General features: G+C 56.1%; 2 protein-coding genes across 5 annotated transcripts; both read right to left on the reverse strand.

Moving 5' to 3' along the window:
* Nucleotides 1-1,362: 1,362 nt before the first annotated feature.
* Nucleotides 1,363-6,334, reverse strand: SAP25 (Sin3A associated protein 25). 2 transcript variants are annotated; one of them, XM_066382276.1, is made up of 5 exons: nt 5,609-6,334; nt 5,409-5,515; nt 5,159-5,312; nt 4,954-5,051; nt 1,363-1,679 (listed from the first exon to the last, which is right to left on the reverse strand). In XM_066382276.1, exons 1-5 carry the CDS (start codon nt 5,832-5,834, stop codon nt 1,638-1,640), a joined length of 627 nt encoding a protein of 208 aa, XP_066238373.1. In that variant the 5' UTR covers nt 5,835-6,334; the 3' UTR covers nt 1,363-1,637. The 2 variants fall into 2 exon arrangements, with proteins under 2 accessions (XP_066238373.1, XP_066238372.1); XM_066382275.1 differs by lacking the exon at nt 1,363-1,679 and adding an exon at nt 4,567-4,871.
* Nucleotides 6,335-6,516: 182 nt separating this feature from the next.
* Nucleotides 6,517-17,968, reverse strand: LRCH4 (leucine rich repeats and calponin homology domain containing 4). Of its 3 annotated transcripts, none has more exons than XM_066382273.1 (18): nt 17,665-17,968; nt 14,036-14,180; nt 13,749-13,875; nt 13,231-13,336; nt 10,941-11,077; nt 10,720-10,835; nt 10,488-10,587; nt 10,159-10,249; nt 9,995-10,071; nt 9,815-9,876; nt 9,584-9,709; nt 9,383-9,451; nt 9,182-9,291; nt 8,994-9,077; nt 8,693-8,778; nt 8,376-8,513; nt 8,201-8,278; nt 6,517-6,867 (listed from the first exon to the last, which is right to left on the reverse strand). In XM_066382273.1, the coding sequence occupies exons 1-18, from the start codon at nt 17,882-17,884 to the stop codon at nt 6,763-6,765; spliced, it is 1,977 nt and encodes a 658-aa protein (XP_066238370.1). In that variant the 5' UTR covers nt 17,885-17,968; the 3' UTR covers nt 6,517-6,762. The 3 variants fall into 3 exon arrangements, with proteins under 3 accessions (XP_066238370.1, XP_066238369.1, XP_066238368.1); XM_066382272.1 differs by lacking the exon at nt 6,517-6,867 and adding an exon at nt 7,658-7,873 and having other exon boundaries at nt 8,994-9,074; XM_066382271.1 differs by lacking the exon at nt 6,517-6,867 and adding an exon at nt 7,658-7,873.
* Nucleotides 17,969-18,292: the final 324 nt, after the last annotated feature.

Genomic DNA, 18,292 nt, shown 5'->3' on the forward strand with positions numbered 1-18,292 from the left:
GGCACCTCCAGTATTCCAGCTCCTTCCTTCAGGCCTGGGAAGTGGAGAAGCTCTACCTTCTGCTCAGGCTGTCCTGGCCCTTGGACTAGTCAGAAAAAGAATCAGGTTTCCTTGATTCCATACTCATGTTACATCTCCTTGCTTACATGTGTTCCTCCCCAAACACCATCTTTATTGGGGCCATACATTGCCCTTTTACCCTCTCCAACCTTCAGTTCCCCCCTTTTAAATATCTTAGTTGCCATGAAAGTGGTATCATGAGGTCGTCTTCTTTTTTTTTTTTTAAAGATTTTATTTATTCATTTGAGAGAGGAGAGAGAGAGAGAAAGAAGGGAGACACGATGGGGAAAGAGCAGGAAGCATCAACTCCCATACGTGCCTTGACCGGGTAAGCCCAGGGCCTTGAACGGGCAACCTCAGCATTTTCAGGTTGACGCCCCATCCACTGCGCCACCACAGCCAGGCATCATGAGGTCTTCTAAGGCTCCTATCCATATCAATTGCTAGTTTGTCTTGTAGAGTGTGCACTGACCAGTGTCATCTTCCCTGAGTTGATCCATGGAAAATCAGAAGTGGGGTGTTAAAATGCCTAAATTCCAACTCTATTTCAAACCTCAAGAAGCAAGGGGCAGAGGATTCCCCCACCAGAGGGTCTGTACTGTAGTCAGAGTTTTCAACTGGCCCATGGTGGCATTTTGGGACAGTGGCGGTGAGAAGGGACTGAGGGCAGTGGCGCAGCATTATGGAAATGCCTGAGAGATGGCCTTTTCCTCCATAGGCTCACCTTTCCTGGTCTCTTGATGGGGATTCAGGTGGGTATGGACCGTACACAGGGACAATCCACAAGTTTACTTATCCCAAGACACCGATCACCCCAAACCCACAAACAACTTACAGTTTCCTTGGATGTCAACACAACCCAATGCTCAGTGGTCTAACTCCTAGGATTACATGGGAAGGAAGAGGACTAAATCAGTCCTGAGTAGGAAGGGCACTGATGGGATGGCTAGAGACCCAGGGGGGTGGGGTACTGGATCCGGAAGAGTTGGCCTGGCTCAGCCACCCATGATCCAAGACTGCGGATGCCGTTGCCAACGCAATCACTGAGGACACAGTTCCATTCATATTCGCCTCACAGTATCACTTTCCCAGCAGTCAGCTCAAATTAGTGGAGACACCCCCATACTCTGCCCCTGCCAAAGCGGGAGGAGGCCGCCTCTCCTAGACTTCCCAACTCAAACGTCGTCCCTACCACCAGAATGGAGGTCCAGCGGCACGCGAGGGTTAACTTCGTGGGGGTGGGGTGTCTGGAGCTGTTGGTGGAGGGAGGGAGGGAAGGGGAGGAGGGTCAGGCAGCCGACCGGAATCTATCCTCCGGGGCCTTCGGAAACCAGTACTCTTGATCATCCAGCAGCCACTGGGTCACACACTGCACGCAGCGAGGGGCCACTGTAGACCTCCTGCCCTAAACTTCAAGTAAGAAGCAGGAGAGAGACGCTGGACAACAAGACGGGTAGCAGCCACCTCTACCCCACTTCTGGCTTTTTCCTAGCCATCTCAGCCTCCTCCGGGCCCTCTGCCTGTGGCCCAGAATGAATTCCAGAGGCGGTGACCCCATGGCGACACCGGAGTCCGCGTCAGCAAATGTGCACCTGGGTCCACCGCAACTCTGCGGCCACCTGCAAAAAAGCAAAAGTCCCAGCGCAATCGCTTCTTTGTGCTCCCTGCCAACCCGCCACGCTTCTAGTGTTATCAGAACCAGAAGTTTCGCGCCGGTAGAGCACCGCCCAAGCTCAGCGTCAGCCCGGTGGGCGCATGCACCATCAGCAAGCGCGTGGACGCGCACCAGCGCCACCTGGTTATTTTCTACACGCGCAACCGCAGCCTGGGCATGGTGGCAACTGGCGAGGCGGAGCAGCAGGCGTGGTACAGTGCTCCGCTGGAGGGCGCGCCACCGCAAGTGAAGCCCAAGTCCAGGTGAATGGAGAGGGTCTGGAGACCAGGACTGGATGGTTGATTGTCCTGGATTTGGTCTATCCATAGCCCATCTCACAGAAATCAAGTTCAGACATCAAGCGTTTACACTTCATCAGTTCTTGGTGCCCAGTGACTACAATCTCCTGGCCCAGCAGCCTCCTGTAACCATCCAATTGTCCTTCCAAGTCCCAGTTCCCATAAGAATCCCAGGACCTGGATCCCCACTGTTTCAGGATGTCTGGTCTATGATGCTGTGGCCCAAGGTGCTGGGATGGACACAGACCTGGGCAGTGGCAGCTGTCTGTGCCTGGGTTAGAGGGTACTAAGCATACTGTGGAAGCCGAGGGGAAGAAGTTCCGGGGACACCATGGCATTGCCACCGCCAGCCCAGCTTCTGTCCTTGCTCAGCCTGCACTGCTGTGACCACGCAGACTCCTTTCTGGAGCTCAGCAGCTCCAGTGCCTATGGGTACCGGGGAGTTATGGCTACAGGCACTGAATACCCTGGTGGCCCAAAGCATTCATGAGACTGTCCTGGACTCCATGAAGCAACTTGAGGACAGTGGTGCCAGTGGCAGGACTAAGCCACTGCCAAGGGATCCCCAAATCAGCACCTCCAGACTCTGTCCCCCAACCTTATGAGACCCCCCCACCTTCATGGTCCAATCAAATGGCCTGAGCTGTGCGTGGGGGGTTCATGGGTGAGAGAGGCAGGCAAGCAACCCTCCTGACCCGAGGAGTCTGGGATACCAGAGAAATTAGAGCAGGGAGGAAGCCACATACCATAGGACCCAGGAACAACTACAAGCCCTTGAGGGGCAGGGAAACAGGTTAGCTACTTGGTGATTGTGCGCCCCCTCCCCCTACTGCTGCCAATGCTGCTCCCCACCAGCTGCTCCAGGATTGGGAGGCACTGAGTACGTGCCCACGAGCCACTTTCCGCCAAGATCCTCTTCCTGGAACTTTCTGCCCATTCCTACAAACCAGGGGCCAGGGAGCCTGAACATGGGCTCCAAGGCGCCCATTGCGGCATTGGGGAGAGCTGGAAACCAGCAGAGTGTCAACCCTGCTTGCAGCCGCTGTCCAAGCTAGCTGGGGAGTACTTGTACACTGGTACATGGTGCCAGACTTGCAAATGAACACTGCCATTCTAGGCCCCTCAGACAGCTAGCTCAACTACACTGAACTGGACCTGGTCCCTCCTCTGGAGGCACGAGGCAACAGCCCCAGGGCCAGCATGCACTGCTCCACCCACAGCTACCCCCAGAACTGGGGCAGGCAAGGGTGGGAGGTAATAGTGAGGGCCCACCAGTTCTAGCTGAAAGATGAGGAGGTAGGGGAGAGAAGATACAGATAGGAATGCCTTCCCATCTGCTCCCACAACTGAGGGGTTCTAGAGCCCAGACACACCCCTAGGATGTATGACCTACAAAGGCGCTGAGCTTCCCCTTAAGGTATGCTGCCCACTCTGCCCCTTCCAGCCGTGGAAAATCTTTAGAAGGAAGTTCCCCAAGAAGTTGGGTTCTTTTAAGAGAGAAAATTCTAGAACACCCTCCTTCCAAAAAATCCTACAACTTTCAAGGCTTTCTCAGCCAAAGCTCTGATCTTCTCTGTTTCCCTGCACAATTGTGTAACATCAGCCCAGAGTGTCAGGACAGCCTTGGCTATCACCCTGCCTCTGATGAGGACTCCCACAGGGACCTGCCCTCCTCCCCATATATACCTGCAGTATCTGCCTGTGTCTCCAACAAGCCAAAGAGCTAGCCCCCAGCTCCAAGGCTGAACTTCTGGGACCCCAGCATAAGGATGAAAATACCAGGTATCTTACCTCTAGTGTCCTCCAAAAGTGATGTGCCACCCCTTCCTTACTCCCTAATTTGCCTCTCCCAATGCCAGCCACATGCTCACACAATCCTCCCTTCTTCCAGGCCTGGCCGAGCTGGTATAATCCTTGCTTGTTATATACTCAGTCTGGGGAACTGCACTGTGTATCCTCCTCATTAAAGATGCCTCTCTTAGTCAGTCTAAAAAGGTTGTAGGCCCATTATTTTCCCACTCCACTGTAGGAGGTGACCAATGACTAATAACAAGAATTTGTGGGAGAGTGGGCAGTGGATACAGCATCACCCTAGGACACTGAGGTCCCAGATTCGGAACCCCAAGGTCGCTGGCTTGAGAGCAGGTTCACCAGCTTGAGCGTGGGGTCATAGACATGATCCTGTGGTCGCTGGCTTGATCCCAGAGGTCACTTACTTGAGCCCAAAGTTCCTGGCTTGAGCAAGGGGTCTCTGGCTCAGCAGGAGCCCCCCAATTAAAGCACGTATGAGAAGCAATCAATGAACAACTAAGGTGCCGCAACTGAATTGATGCTTCTCATCTTCCTCCCTGTCTTTCTCTCTCACTAAAAAAAAAAAAAAAAAAAGAATTTGAGGGCAGCCAAAACTGCTATGGAGGAATAGACCCCATCCCTGCCTGGGTGTCCTATTCAGCTACTACATGCCACAAGAAGCTTGTTTGCAAACCAACACTGTTTTATTGTCAACAAAACCTCTGGAAGAGTTGAGGGCCCACAGTGCCCCCAGAGGCGCTATGGGCAGTGGGTGTCTGGAGTCTGTGGGAGAGATGAGTCAGCACAGGGAGAACAGCTCAGCTCGGGTTAACGCTGGGGCCTGGGTGATCAGAGGCAGGGTCTGGGGGACCGGCAGGGGGCGAGAGAGCTGCAGAGGAACCTGTGGAACTAGGTCTCGGCTCCCCCTGACTCATCTGCAGGAGGCCAGTGAGGGCGATCAACTCAGGCTCACTGAGCCAGGCAGTGGAGCAGCCAGGATAACGGGTGGGGAGGACCCAGGGGGACATGACGGGGGGTGGGAGCAGCAGCTGCAGAGAGTCCGCCATCTGAAGAGAGAGGAAGGGGAAGTGTCTCCTCCCGCACCCGGCATGAAGGCTAGCATGAGCCCAGGGCAGGAAGAATGCTTACCTGCTGAGGGGCCCTGGACAGGTACACGGGAACACGCTGCCCACAGGGCAGCAGAGGGTCTGAGAAAAAGACATCTTCACGGGACATCACCGGGAACCCTGGGGAGAAGAAGCTGCTAGGTGACAGGCGGGGTGCCCATCCCAGGGAGTACTGCATGGAGGAGCTCACACAGCGTGCTGAGCCTGGGAGGACCAAGGGAACTTACCTGCATCACTGGGCGCCTGCATGCCATTCTGATGTCCTGTTGCGGGGGCCAGGGGCCTGTGGCCTCTACCTGAGGCTGCCTCGTACAGTGGCCAGAATGAGGGGTGACACAAAGTCCGGCCTGAGAAGGAGGCGCCGGCTGCACAGCTGGGACCCTGTGGAAGGTCAAGAAAGATCACTGGAGCTTCAGCCCCCTCCCAGAGCATCCTTGTCCCACCCCAAGGCCAGAGCCATAGGTACCCCCTACTCACCCACACCAGCTGAGGTCCTGCTTTAGCCTCATAATTGGGGTCCCATGGTGCCAGCTGGGTCATCCTTGAGGGGGCCACCTCCCAGGCGATCTGGGGGGAAAGGCGACCTGCGGGGGTGAGGAGGGACTTTAAGAGCTTAAAACAGGCTCGAGTTGGTGAAAGGGTACTGAGGGGTGGAGGTGGCAAGGCCCAGGACCTACCTGGGGTTCCTGAGGTCTGCTCAGCCACCAGGCCTGGGGGAAGCGGGGCCAGCTGCCGTCGTCTCTGCGTCCAAGAAGGCCTTGGGGACAGAGACTGAGGGCTGGGAGGTGGTGGGGTGAGGGTAAGTACTAAGATGCCCCAGTCATGGCCTCCCCCCATGTCCCCTCCAAGTGTGAATATTTCCATGGCAAGGCCGAAGGTGTCTGGTGCCCGGAGACTGAACATACCCACTGGTCGGCGGGAACCACTGAAATTTCCTCACACCGTGGGACACCCCCCCCCCACCGGACTTCTTGCAAGTTCCTCCAGCATGCCCCCTCACCTGTCCTGTGGGGGTGTACCCGGCTCCCCCAGGGCTCCCCCTCCAGAGTTCCAAGCCTTGCCGGGGCCACTGCTCGGTGAGGGGCCCTGTTCCTCAGGCTTCTGTTCCTCGTCCACGGCCCACTGCGCATAGGGCCAGGGCAACATGCCGCCTCCGGGAAGGGAAAGGCAGGGCCACACCACTGTGTCCGTGCGCCGCGCTGCCCAGGCCTCCCACTCCGCCTGCTTGCTCCTCCCTGGCCACCACTCGGTCCCGACCTCCCTCAGTACTGGGTACTGCCCTGCGGATCGGGTGAGCAGATTTCCCGCCCACCTCACAAGGGGCCTCGCGGCGAGCGACCACACGGCGGCTCAGCGCGTTTCCGGACCACGTGGTGCACGCTCCACGATGGGGCCGCGGGCGCCCCCTGTCGGCGGGGTCGGCGAACCCGGCCCGCCTTCGGTACCGCGTGAAAGGTGGTGCTGAACAAAGGGCAGTGTGGAGTCCAGCCGTGGTCCTGCAGGTGACCCCTTTCCTACGGTGCATTTCTCTCACTTTCGTTCACAGACACACACACCAGCGGCAACTTGAGACCTTCTGGCTTCTTTATTGCACTTGACACAACACCCGGTGCCCCATCTTCCATCCCGGGCCCTCCGTCAAGCCCAGGGGAATCCAGGCACCTTGCTGGGCAAGCCTGCTTCCAATCCCTTGGGCAAGGGGGTATCTGAGGAACAGGGCCAGGCTCGAGGCCGCCCTCACCAGTCCTCACTAGAGAGCAGATCCCAGGCGTGGCTGTCTTCTGTTCCTGGGTCCCAGGCAGGTCATGGCCCTGCGCCCCTACCTCAACCCCTAAGACTGTTCCAGCAGTGCGTGGACGGCAGCAGCGACGTAGGGGAGGCCCCTGCCCGGGGCCCCCTCCTCTTCCAGGATGTGGTGGGGCTGACACAGAGATTCCTGGGGGGGAGGGGCCCAGATTAAATCCTCCTTTATATCTTCTCTGGGCTTCCCAGCCCTTGGTAGAGGACAGGATGGGAGACACCCTAAAGGAGCCTGGTTAAGGGGAGCTGACAGGACGGCCCTTCAAAATGTAGAAGGCAAAGGGCAGGGGTACCCTGGACTTGTCTTGGAGACAAATAAGATGCAAGGAAGCTGCTAACAGATAACAAAAGGGAGATGACACAGGGGCCGAGGCTCAGAAGGGAGGAAAGACCAGTCATTTCCAGGAGGGAAATGCTGGAGTAGGCAGGCTGGCACACAGAGCCCAGTGGGCACTGCCAGAACTAGGTCTGGCCATAATAGGAGCAGACGCAAACACACACACACACAGGCAGCCGTGATCTGTACAATTTTTACAAGAGACGAGGACCCAGCCTGGGCCCTGCATCTCCTACAAATATAGAGTTCTCTCTACAAAATATAGATAATTTAGCCCCTTATATTGGGGGTGGGGGGATAGAAAGTCAGTGAAAATATTAAGGTTAAAATCCACCCTTTCTGGGGGAGCAGAGGGCAGGGCTGGGTGGGGGGGCGGGAAGGCACCATCAGCACTGAGAGGGGTGGGGCTACAAGAGGGCAGCCGAGTCTAGGGGCCCAGGATCTGGGGGTACCAGAGTGGGGCCTCTGAGGTCAGTGTTTGTGAGAGGAGGGGGTTCACTAGTGTCTTTGGTAGGAGCTGAAGGCACCACTGGTGGGCTTGGGGGTTGCACGGGAGTCTTATAAATAGAAATAGGGAGAGGTGGTGGGGGAGGGGTGACTTCAGGTCCTAGGAACCCAGGAGCCGAGTGTAGACGACATAGAGCAGCAGCATGAGGACCACGTAGAAGAGGATGAAGCCGCCCAGACCAGAAGGGGGCCAGAGGGGTGGAGGGGTCCTGCCCCCTACCCACTTCATGGCCTCCAGGATGGTCCACAGCCCCTGGGCGGTGCCCTGGAGGAGATCCGAGGGCGAGCACAGGTCAGCCTGGGAAGGGAGAGTAGGACAGATGGACGGGACAAAGGACAGACGTTGTCAGCAGCAGCAGCAGCACAAGACAATCCTCTCCACCCCCATCCCTCACTTGCCAGGGCCAGAGCCACGCCAACATGCAGACTGCAGGGAAGGGAGGTAGGTGTGCAGGGAAGGGAGGTAGGTGTGCAGGGAAGGGAGGCGTGCAGGACAGTGGCTTCCTTCTGGGGAGCAGAGACCCCCTATGAATGGAACCCTGCCATCATGCAAAGGGCTCAACTAAGCCCAAGATGCTACCACTCTTTATAATAGAGACCAGCCCCTGAGAACACTCCCCCATACCTCAGGCACCCCCATTTTCCGACAGGCTTCTAAGAAACTCTCCACATTCTTCCGAGATTTCAGGGTACTGAGTTTTGGCTGGGGGTGTGTAAGAAAGGAAAGAGAACAGAGTAAAAAAGGGACCATAGGAGTCCCCTGTACCATTCTCTACCTTCCACCCTGGGTCCCAACTAACCACAGCAGGTGAGGGCACATGAATGAAGGGCACAGAGCGGGGCCTCAGCTGGTTGGCCAGCTGACAGAGGATGACACCATTGGCCAGAGCCTCTGCCAGGTCCTCAGGCAGGGGCCGCTGCAGCCGTGACTCAAGGACCTGGAAGGCAGGGAAAAGGGATTGGGGGGAATGTCAGAGTCAGCAGGGAACCCCAGCCTGTCTCCACCGTCCTCAACCAAAACACCAGGATGTACAAAGAGGATATTGAGGGAGGACAGAAAACTCTAAGAGGTGCCATGCTGACCAGGCCCCACCCATGCAGATCCCACCTGCCTTACCTGACGCAACTGAGCCATCAACTCCTTCTCATCCAGAAGCTGGGGGCACCGCCGAGGTCTCAAGACAGTGTCTGGTGAGGAAGGACCTGGAGAAAAGGAGGGTGTGTGGGCTGTCTCCACCACCACCGCTGACTCTGTAGCTGGGATGCAGTGTCTGGCACTCGTATCCCCTACCTCTGCTTGTGGGATTTTCAACACAAAGGGACAATTGACCAGTGAACTCCCAGGCCAGCAGGGGGACTACAGCTGAGGGGTTAGTGCTGGGTTTGCACTGGGTTAGTACCGGGGAGGAGAGACCCACCTGAGGCACTCTGAGAGGAAGAACGGAAGAGGAAGCTGTTTGGTCTCTGGATGGAGCCAAGTGGCCGGGGAGCAGGTGCTGCTACTGGGGGCCAGAGGCAGAGAACAGGGACAGGTGAGAGAGACATCCCCTCAGGCCACTCCACACTTACACAAGTCCCCATCCTCTTCCCAAAGCCCCTGTCGCACCTGGTCCAGCCACAGAAAGTGGCTCCTGGGATGTGGGGGCTGAGACAGAGGCAGGAGCTCCCTGTCCACCTGAAGCTCCCAGGTGGGTGACACTGGACTTGGACATGCCACTGAGGAGACACAAAGGGAATTAAAAGGGACGGTCAGGGGAAAGTGTGCAGGGAGAGGACTCAGGGAGGTGGGGTCTAGGGGGACACATACTTGTAGGTGGCCTGAGTAGATGAGGTGGCCACACCTCCACCAGCAGCCTTGACCCCCAGCTTCAGAAAACTAGAAAGCAAAGGAGATGTGGGGTCAGCAGTGTCAGGCAGGGGCTGCCAACCCCAAGGGGCAGAGTAGCTCAGGAGGGCTCTTCCCACTCCTTCACAGGGCCCACCCTGGCAGTAGCCCCTGTGCCCACACCTGTCCTTTCTGGGAGTCCCCCACACTCCGCTCTGCTGCTGCTGCTGCTGCTGCCGCCGCTCACGCTCCTGCCACAGCTGCAAGGTGTCCGGGCGCCGCCGCTCCTCCCCAGCCAGCTCCTCCCTCCTGAGGGGAAAGGTAGGATAGGGGGTAGAGCCGGTCAGCACAGCGGAGAGAGGGTGAGGGAGATGGAGTAAAGGGAGGAGGTGCTGGCTCAGGTGGCTCTGGTACCTGCTGCTTGGTGCCCTCTCCCCATTCCCTGCCACAGGGCTTAATTCTGGTGGCCGCAGCTCCTGAAGAAAGAACAGCAGAGAGGCTGAAGGAGTACCCGGTCTCCAAACCTGCACGGGCCCCTCCCTCCAGCTCTCCTCTCACAGCAAACAGAAATATGGAGGAGGGCTGGCCCCTCACCTTGGCAGGACCTCGCTCCTCATCCTCCCCGGGCACGTGGCTATCAATGAAGTCAATCTGCTCAGGGTCTCCATCAGCTAGAGGCAGGACACATGCGCAAGCAGATAGGCGCCTTCAGGCTTGTCCATTCCCCGCAGACCCAAGCCCCTGACCCCACCACTCACCACAGCCATCCTCCTTCCGCTCCCTGGGCCCCCGAGGCTCCCGGGCCAGCTCCGAGATCCGGAATGACAACTCCGAAAAGTCATCCGTTGACTGTAAATGCAGAAATGGAAGACAGCCTATATGTATTGCTGGGGGCTCATGGGTTCAGGGCCTTGGGGTCTACCACTGAGCCAGCCCTTCCCCAGGATACTTGGACAAGGGAAGAAGAAGACAGCGTGAATCACCTACTGTTCCTCTGAGATTTAGAGGTAAAAGGCAAAGGGTCCCAGCTCAAAGGTCCTTCCCCAGGGCTGAGATCACCAATGTCCCTTATAAAGGATACACTCACCTCATTTCCAGACCACCTCTTGCTGCCACTGTCAACGCTGTGGAAGCCTGAGTCCAGCCCACCATCATACCGACGTCCCGGAAATAAGTCCTCAGCTGGGCTGGGGCCAGCCAGGGAGAGCTGGTCAGTCCTATACTGGGCAACATCCCCCCATCCTCCCTCTGGAAACCATTGGGGAAGGGGCACTAGGTAGGGATCTAGGAGCTTCCTTCCTTCCCATGCCCGTCTTTACCAGGGGCTAAAGCTCGGGGGGCGGGAAGGGGCCAAGTCTCCCAGTGCAGCAGCCCCACGCCGCCCAGCCTCTGTTGCCAAGTACTTGAAGATGTGAAGTTTCCCCTTCAGGCAGATCTAAGCATGAAGAGGAGCATAAAGGAGTTAGGGGGAAGCAAGGGGGCCAACCCTCTCCTGCCCAGTCTCAGCCCTGTCCCCAAGGTCTACCACAGGCCCTCTCACCTGGGCAGGTGGGCTTTGCAGGGGGTTGCTGTCCAGCAGAATGACCTGCAGGTGCCTGAGGCGGCAGAAGGAGACCGGGATGTGGGAGATGCGGTTACAGGAGAAATCCAGGCGGACAAGAGGAAGATCCCCCAGCTCTGGGGGTGGGTGAGGGAAGAGTCAGCAGAACGCCCAAGGGGGAACCTTGTGCTCACTTCCTCTCCCTGCTCTGGCCAGCTGGTCACCCTGGGTCCATCACAGCCTCTGCCCTGACTGGCTGAGGGCACTATCCAGGAACAACATCCCTCTTCCTCTTTCTGCCCAAATATGGCCCACCTTCGGGCCTCCTTTCACCTGTTAGGCCAAGCGACCTCGGCTCCTGCCCCATCCGCTTCCTCCATTCCTCCTGCCTGCCTGCTCCCCACTCCCACCACTCCTTCATTCTCAAGTGACCAGCACAAGCTCCAAACCAAACTGATACCATGTTGCTCAAACTTTCTAGGACTTGCAGCTGGGGCTGCTGAGGGCAAGTGGGCTGTGTGGTACACAAAGGCACCCACGCAGGAGGGGTGGCGATCCCACCTGAACTGCACGAGACAAGCCCGCCCCTGGGTGAGCCTGTGCTTGGCCACAAGTAGGGGTACCTTTGTTTAGTTCTCAAAAAGGCACTGTTGGATAAGTGGTGGCCTAAAACACAAAATAAAAACCACCACTCCCTGGCCGAGCACAGTGTTCATGACCTGGGTCCGCCCGTGTTTCCCACCTCGCTGCCCATCCTCGTACCACATCAGACAACACTCCAGCCCCTTGGGTTCTAGGCCTTTCTACAGGCCGCTTGCTCAAGTAGGAGAATGCCATTGTTCTGTCCATACACCTTTCCAGTTCCAGCGCCTCACTTCCTCCAAGCAATCTTTCCAGACACTAAGTTGGACTTCATTGCTCCTTCCTCTGTGTCCCCAGGACATTTTGCTGGGGACATTTTCTTTTATGGCCCAAAAAGAGCACTGATAAAATGCTTATTTGCACCCCTACTGGCTTAGAAGAGGGTGTGCATAGGAGGAGTAAGGGGGAGCCCAGAGAAAGGGAAGCATGGCCCAGGTCCTTGCTGCCGAGCCCTGGCTCGCCTTCCTAACCGCGTCAGCGCTGCACACAGCTCCCTCCATCCCACATGCTTTGCACATCTGCCTGGGATGCAAACAGTAGAGAACTCTCCTTCAAAGGTCGGCGCCTGCCTGCTGTGCCTCTGGAGCGAAAACTTCCTCCAATTCCCCAAGCAGAGCCCATGGCTCCCTCTAGCTCCTGTAGCTCTCTAAGTATCCTGTTTTAGAACTTCCCTCTGCTTGTCTCTCCCATAAATTAAGGTTTAAAACAAATATTTTTTAAATTTATTTATTGATTTTAGAGAGAGAGGAAGGAAGAGAGAGAAAAACAGAAACGTTGATCTGTTTCTGTATGTGCCCTGACCAAGAACTGAACCAGCAAACTTGTATCAGGACGATGCTCTAACCAACCGAGATATCTCGCCAGGGATCAAATTAAGATTTAATCAATGCCTGGCCTGTGGTGGCACAGTGGATAAAGCATTGATCTGGAATGCTGAGGTCCTGGGTTCAAAACCAGTCAAGGTACATATGAGAAGTACGAGCTGATGCTTCCCGCTCTTCCCCTGCCCGCCTTCTCTCTCCTTCTCTCCTCTCTAAAGTCAATTAATAAAATCTTAAAATAAAAGATTTAATTAAGCCATTAAATTTTAAGAGATGGCCTCAGATCGGAGTGACATCACTCGTATTTACCTGGTCCCCACCTAAAGCACAGGGAGCACATACACAAAACAATGTGAGCTGAATAAAAGGTGTGCCTGCTTCTGAGCAGAGGCTATCGAATGTTGGGGTGCATCACAATTAGCTTGTTAAAATGGGGCTGCTTGGGCTCCAGCATGTGACCCCACTGATTCAGACTCTCTGGGGAGGCGGTACAGGGCATCATCTGACTCAAGTGTTTGAGAGCTCCTCCTGGGATGAGTAGTGACACTGGGTAACCTTGGGGGCCCCTTCCGATCTTGAGATTCTACTCATCTACTCCCTTTTCTGTATCTTTTCCCTCATTTGTAAAATGGAGCTAATATCCCATGCCTTGCCAGCCTCAGAGGGTTGCTGGTCAAGAGCAAATAAATAATTTACAGTTTGTTTAATACAATGCAAAACCCTGGTCAACCCAGCATTATTTTTCTGTGGAGATTCCTTTTCTCTGACTTCTCCAAAGTAGTCTGTCTCTTTCTCTCCCTACAGCCCCAATTCTTCATTCTCCTCACCATCAGGCAGAGTGCTGAGCTGGTTCCTCCGAACATTGAGATCCCGCAAGGAAGGGAGGCTGCACAGCTCTGTGGGAAGGGACTGCAACTCATTGCTGCTCACATCCTGGAATAAGGAAAAAAGGAGGGAGGAGCCACAAGACCAGGAGCATCAGACACTGTCTCCTGTCTTTGACTACCTCCTTCAGTCTTGGCCTTTCCCCTCGCATGCATCCTGCCTTTCCTCAACTTCTCCCCTAAAAAGGTCCCTGGTGCTGCCTGACCTGTGGTGGCGCAGTGGATAAAGCGTCGACCTGGAAATGCTGAGGTCGCCGGTTCAAAACTCTGGGCTTGCCTGGTCAAGGCACATATGGGAGTTGATGCTTCCAGCTCCTCCCCCCTTCTCTCTCTCTCTCTCTCTCTCTGTCTTTCCCTCTCCTCTCTAAAAAATGAATAAAAAATTAAAAAAAAAAGAAAAAAGAAAGGTCCCTGGTGCCTGGCTCTACCAGCCCTCTTCACGTCCCGCTTCCCATTCTCACAAGCTGCCGCAGGCTTCCCAAGGTGCTGATGTCGGGAGGCAAGGCTCCCAGTTTGTTGTTGCTGACAATGAGAACCCGCAGGGGCAGCTGGCAGATGTAGGGTGGCAGAGATGCCAGCTGGTTTCGGCTGTGGAAGAAGAAAGGCAATGGGCTCACTCCACAGGCAGAGCATCCCAGTGTGCCCTCCTCTAACGGTCACCAGGGTCACCGGGGTCACCAGGGTACTGTGCACTGGTGCTTGGAGCCGAGAAGGATAAGCGCACCCTCCCCTGGCCCTGCCTCCCTACCTGAGGTTGAGGTAGGTGAGGGCTGTGAGATTCCCCAAAGCTGGGTTCAGGCATCTCAGGCAATTGTGGTAGAGGCTCAGGCCCTCCAGGGACACCAGCTGGCAGGCTGCCTCTGGCACCTCGGGGAACCGGTTCCGGGACAGATCTACGGGAAGCAAGTGTCAAGGCAGAGCTGTGGAGATGCCCAGCCTGGACAGGAGGACCTTGAACTTTTCCAGAGCCTGAAGCCCACACCTCTGCCTCCCCAGCCGACCTGAAGAATCAGGCCTATAAACCTGGGCTACCTGGAGGAAGGACTAAGCCTTTTGCAAACTGTAGCACATTCTAAACATGGCCAGAATGGCAAAGGGAAGGCAAAGGCCTTGGGGTCACTGGGCTGGAGAACCCAGACTTGGGGGGATAGCAACAAGCCATGAACGCTGTCTTCAAAAAAGAAAGAAAGAAAGACTATCCTGGAAGGGTGGCTGGATTCTGTGACCCTTGTGGTTCCTATTGCTCTGTGATGCCAGGAGAAGTGGAAGGCAAAGGCCACAGGAGAGTACTAGTGCTCCGAAGAAAATAGCAAGGTGATGGGCTGGGAGGTTCAAGGTAAGAACATGAGCAACCTCTGGGGGAGATCACTGAGAAAGCCCATCCTTCCTCAGGGACCCTTCTCCCAAACTCAACCCCTTTTCAACCCAGAGGAAAAACAAAGGGTCATTGAAGCCTGGCTCTAAAGTTAAAAGCTCCCGACACTGGACAATGGTCTTTCACCAGCCCCTGGGATCAGCAAGCTAGGTTCAAGAGTCTTTGAAATAACAGGCTCCCAAGAACCAGAAAGGAAAAGCAAGTCAGCCAAGCTGGAGGTGGAAGCTAGAGTCCTCTGGTCCCTCCTATGCAGGCACACCTTCCTTGGGCTGGCTCATTCTCATCCTCAGAGCCTCACCAGCCCTCCTCTACTTCCTCCCTTACTGCCCCAGACTGCAAACAATCACCTCTTTTGCCTGTCTCAAACTCAGCAACTTGTGGAGTGGGTGGGAAGGAAGGTAGTCTATTACTGCCCCCTTAACTCAAGTGGTGTCTTGACAGTCCAATGCAAGGTCAGGCATTTGGGTTCCCACAGTCTGGAGGCACTCACTGCTTAGACCTCTCCGCCTGGGTTTATGTTTTTTCTGCTTGGCCTGTACTGGGAGGGGCCCAAGGCCTGCGGGGGGGGGGGGGGGGGGGGGGGGAGTCCTAGGCAGCACTACTTGGGTAAGCTTCTTAGATGGCCCTCCCCAGGAGCTGAGGGGAGGAGAAGCTGGGGTATATCCCCCAAGGAAATGGGTCTTGTGACAGGAAATGAATTAAAAACAGTCCCTCAGGTTCTGTCTTTGGTGGGCCCTGTGTTTTTCCCAAGGCAGATGACAGCCTGAGGCCCCAGGAGTCATTCTCTTTCCCTCTCCGTTTCCAACCCTGGTGCACACAGACCTGTCACAGGAGTAAACAGTCCCAGAGTCGGTGGGAGGACCAGACGCAGTCCTCCTCTCACCCTCCACCTGCCCGCTTTCTCTGCACCCATCAAATGTGTGTGTGTGCACACTTATGGATGAAGGGGGAGGAGAACAATTATGATGGGGTAAGGAGGGGGCAAAGGCAGGGGCGGAAGGGAGCCCAGGCAGGAGGAGGCAGGGCCCAGGAGGCACAGGATGTGGTCTGTGAGAGAATGAGCTACACTTCTCCTTGTGAGAGTGGCCCCTCCTCCCATCTAGGAGTCAGCCTACTATCAGGCACCAGGAAGAGAGTCCAAGGGATTTCAGGGACCTGTGCCATAGGAAACGGGAAGAGCAGGAGGAGAAGCTTTTAGAATGAGTCCGGCGGGAGAGTGGTGAAGCTTTTAGTCTGGGTTGGAGGGCAAGGAGGTGTGAAGGGCAGGGTAGGGGCAATACTGACTGTGTTTTTGTCACTTCCCTTTTCCACCCCAAGCTATCAGCAGCCTGCTTGAGGAGAGGGGACACAGAAGAGGGTTCTGGACAAGACAGACCCCACCTGACCTAGAACCTAGGCCCTGAAAGGACTGAGAATTCCTGCACGGAGAGCAGAGCAGGCAGCGGTTCTCAGAATGCTGGGGTGCTGGGATTTTCCCGCTTCACCACACAGTCTCAGGCACAGGAGAACTGGCTGCACCCTGAGCCAGAATGCTGGGGGAGGGAGGGGCTGGGAGGATCAGGGAGTTCTTGGTAGTTTTCCCCAGGAGGTCACCCACAGAGACAGAGCCCTAAGGAAGAATAACATTTGGTCTTTGTCAAAAAACAAGCAAGGGGGAGGGGAAAAAGAACAGACATTGAGTGTTGCACAGCTGCTGAGGTCAATCTGGAGCTTGGGGGTTAGGCGGCTGGGGGAGACGGAAAGAATGGGCTCCATGGACTCACCCATTCCCTGAACTCACTCACTGTACAGAGCTCAATTAGTTTACCCGGCAACCCAAGAGCAGTGGAAGGTTTAAACTGGTTCTCCCCAGGACAACGTGGAAACAGTGTTTGTTTGTGTGTCCACTTGAGCGTCTGCAGGTGAGCAGACACCTGCTAGAGGAGAAATGCAGTCCCAGGGCAGTGTCAACAGGCACTCATCCAGCCCCAAGTCCCACCCTGGGCTAGGCTGGGGTGGGGCTTTGGGAATGCAGTTCTCCCTTCTTCCAACCCCCACCCCCAGCTGCCAGCCCAAGGCCATAGGTTGTCTCCCGAGCAGCTGAGGCCTAGCTCACCTGTCACAGTAGAGTCCCCCAAACCCCACCATTAACAGACACCAGGGCGGAGGAAACATGATTAGCGAGATGCTGAGGGTGGGGGAGTGAAAGGAGAGGAAGATGGTCTACGTTCCCATAACTCCTAGCAAGGGGATAAATTTCCTTTCTTTGAGCAATTACCTCAAGTCTCTTCCCCTGAGGAAAGGAGAAACAGAAGTGGGAATTCTAGGGTCCCTATGAGGTCACAGGCTCCATACTGACCTCACACACGCAGGAAGTAGGAGGAGTCTCAGATAAGGGGGTCAGGAATAACAGGCGGAAGAGTTGGGGAGAGAAGGGGGAGGTGGAAGATTTGCTTCTTTCCCATAGGCTGGCTGGGCGAAGAGTAAAGAGGGCTAGCGACCTTAGGGGGCGGGACTACACACAAAGTAAGCAGAAACATCAGGTTGTCAGGGACAAATCCATGGGAAGGGGAACATACATCTGCTCGGATCTCGATGGAACGGGGGAAGAGTTGCAGACGAAGTGGAGGATGAGAAAGGAGTCATTAAAGGGGTTCAAAGGGACTGATTATGTAACGCTCATAACTGAGTTGAAGAAGCCATGCAAATAAGCCAACCAGGTGAGGGGTGGAACCATTCTACAGGTGAGGCAATATGCAAATAAAGAGAAGCGGAGAGCAGGGGGCTCACAACATTCGGCTAGGAACGCTGGGCTTTCAGAGCAAACGAGAAAAGCGTTCATTGTTTAGTAGTCCTTAAGGTAGGGAGGGGCTGGTAGCAAGTTTATGCAAATCAGCAGGGTTGGGAACGCCTACAAGCAGGTGAAGGGGACAGCCAGACTCCCCCGCCCGGTGAGAAGCAACCTGAGGGGCGTAGCTATGCAAATGAGGGTCCCAGCTGGGCTCAAGGCCTGGTGCACTCACCAGCCTGGGTGATATCTGACAGGTCGTAGCTGCGGGCCGCGCCCCGGGGGAAGTGCTTCAAGCGCCGGTTAGACAGGTTCAGGGTCCCGGTAGCCACGGCCTCCTCGAGGGCCCGCTCTGAACTGCGGCTCCCAGGCAGACCCGGAGACCCTGGAACGGAGGTTGTGGCCGCCGCCTCTTCACCCCCGACGGCGAGTGGAGCCGCTACTGCCGCCGCCATCCGCTCCCGGCGGCTACCGCTGCCTGACTGACGGGGCCGACCGTCCCTTCTCCCCGTCCCCCCTCCTTGGAGCCGCCGTAGAGGCTTCAAAGGGGAGGAAGTGGGCCCAGAGACCAGGCGGACCAATCGCGGTCCCTAGGCTCGTCAGAAGTGGCTAATCAGAACTCGCCAGGGGGGTGGAGACTCGGGAGCTAAAGTGAGGCGATGGAAGGGAGGAGGACTAGAATGGAGCTCTTGCCAACCGCCGAAGTTTCAGCATAGCTCGTCCAGTGCAGTCGCATCCAATCACACTGCTTAGGGCTGGGATGGAGCCAATCAGGCCCAGCCAGGAGGCGGGGACGCGGACGCTCAAATGAAATGAATAGGGGCAAGCCCCTGGGCCTTTTCGAATGAGGACCAAACGCAAAC

Source organism: Saccopteryx leptura, chromosome 4, assembly GCF_036850995.1.
Source record: "Saccopteryx leptura isolate mSacLep1 chromosome 4, mSacLep1_pri_phased_curated, whole genome shotgun sequence".
NCBI classification, from domain to species: Eukaryota; Metazoa; Chordata; class Mammalia; order Chiroptera; family Emballonuridae; genus Saccopteryx; species Saccopteryx leptura.

Excerpts from the sequence above, each read along its gene's own strand:
- SAP25 (XM_066382275.1), bottom strand. The coding sequence starts at position 5,834 with ATGTTCAGTCTCCGGGCACCAGACACCTTCGGCCTTGCCATGGAAATA. Across the intron at positions 5,313-5,408 it reads CAGGACCTCAGCTGGTGTGG|GGTCCCAGCTGTGCAGCCGG; the intron begins GTGAGTAGGGGG and ends GACCTTCCACAG. Across the intron at positions 4,872-4,953 it reads TGTCCAGGGCCCCTCAGCAG|ATGGCGGACTCTCTGCAGCT; the intron begins GTAAGCATTCTT and ends CTCTCTCTTCAG.
- LRCH4 (XM_066382271.1), bottom strand. The coding sequence starts at position 17,884 with ATGGCGGCGGCAGTAGCGGCTCCACTCGCCGTCGGGGGTGAAGAGGCG. Across the intron at positions 9,877-9,994 it reads AGGAGCGAGGTCCTGCCAAG|GAGCTGCGGCCACCAGAATT; the intron begins GTGAGGGGCCAG and ends TTCTTTCTTCAG. Across the intron at positions 9,710-9,814 it reads GAGAGGGCACCAAGCAGCAG|GAGGGAGGAGCTGGCTGGGG; the intron begins GTACCAGAGCCA and ends CTTTCCCCTCAG.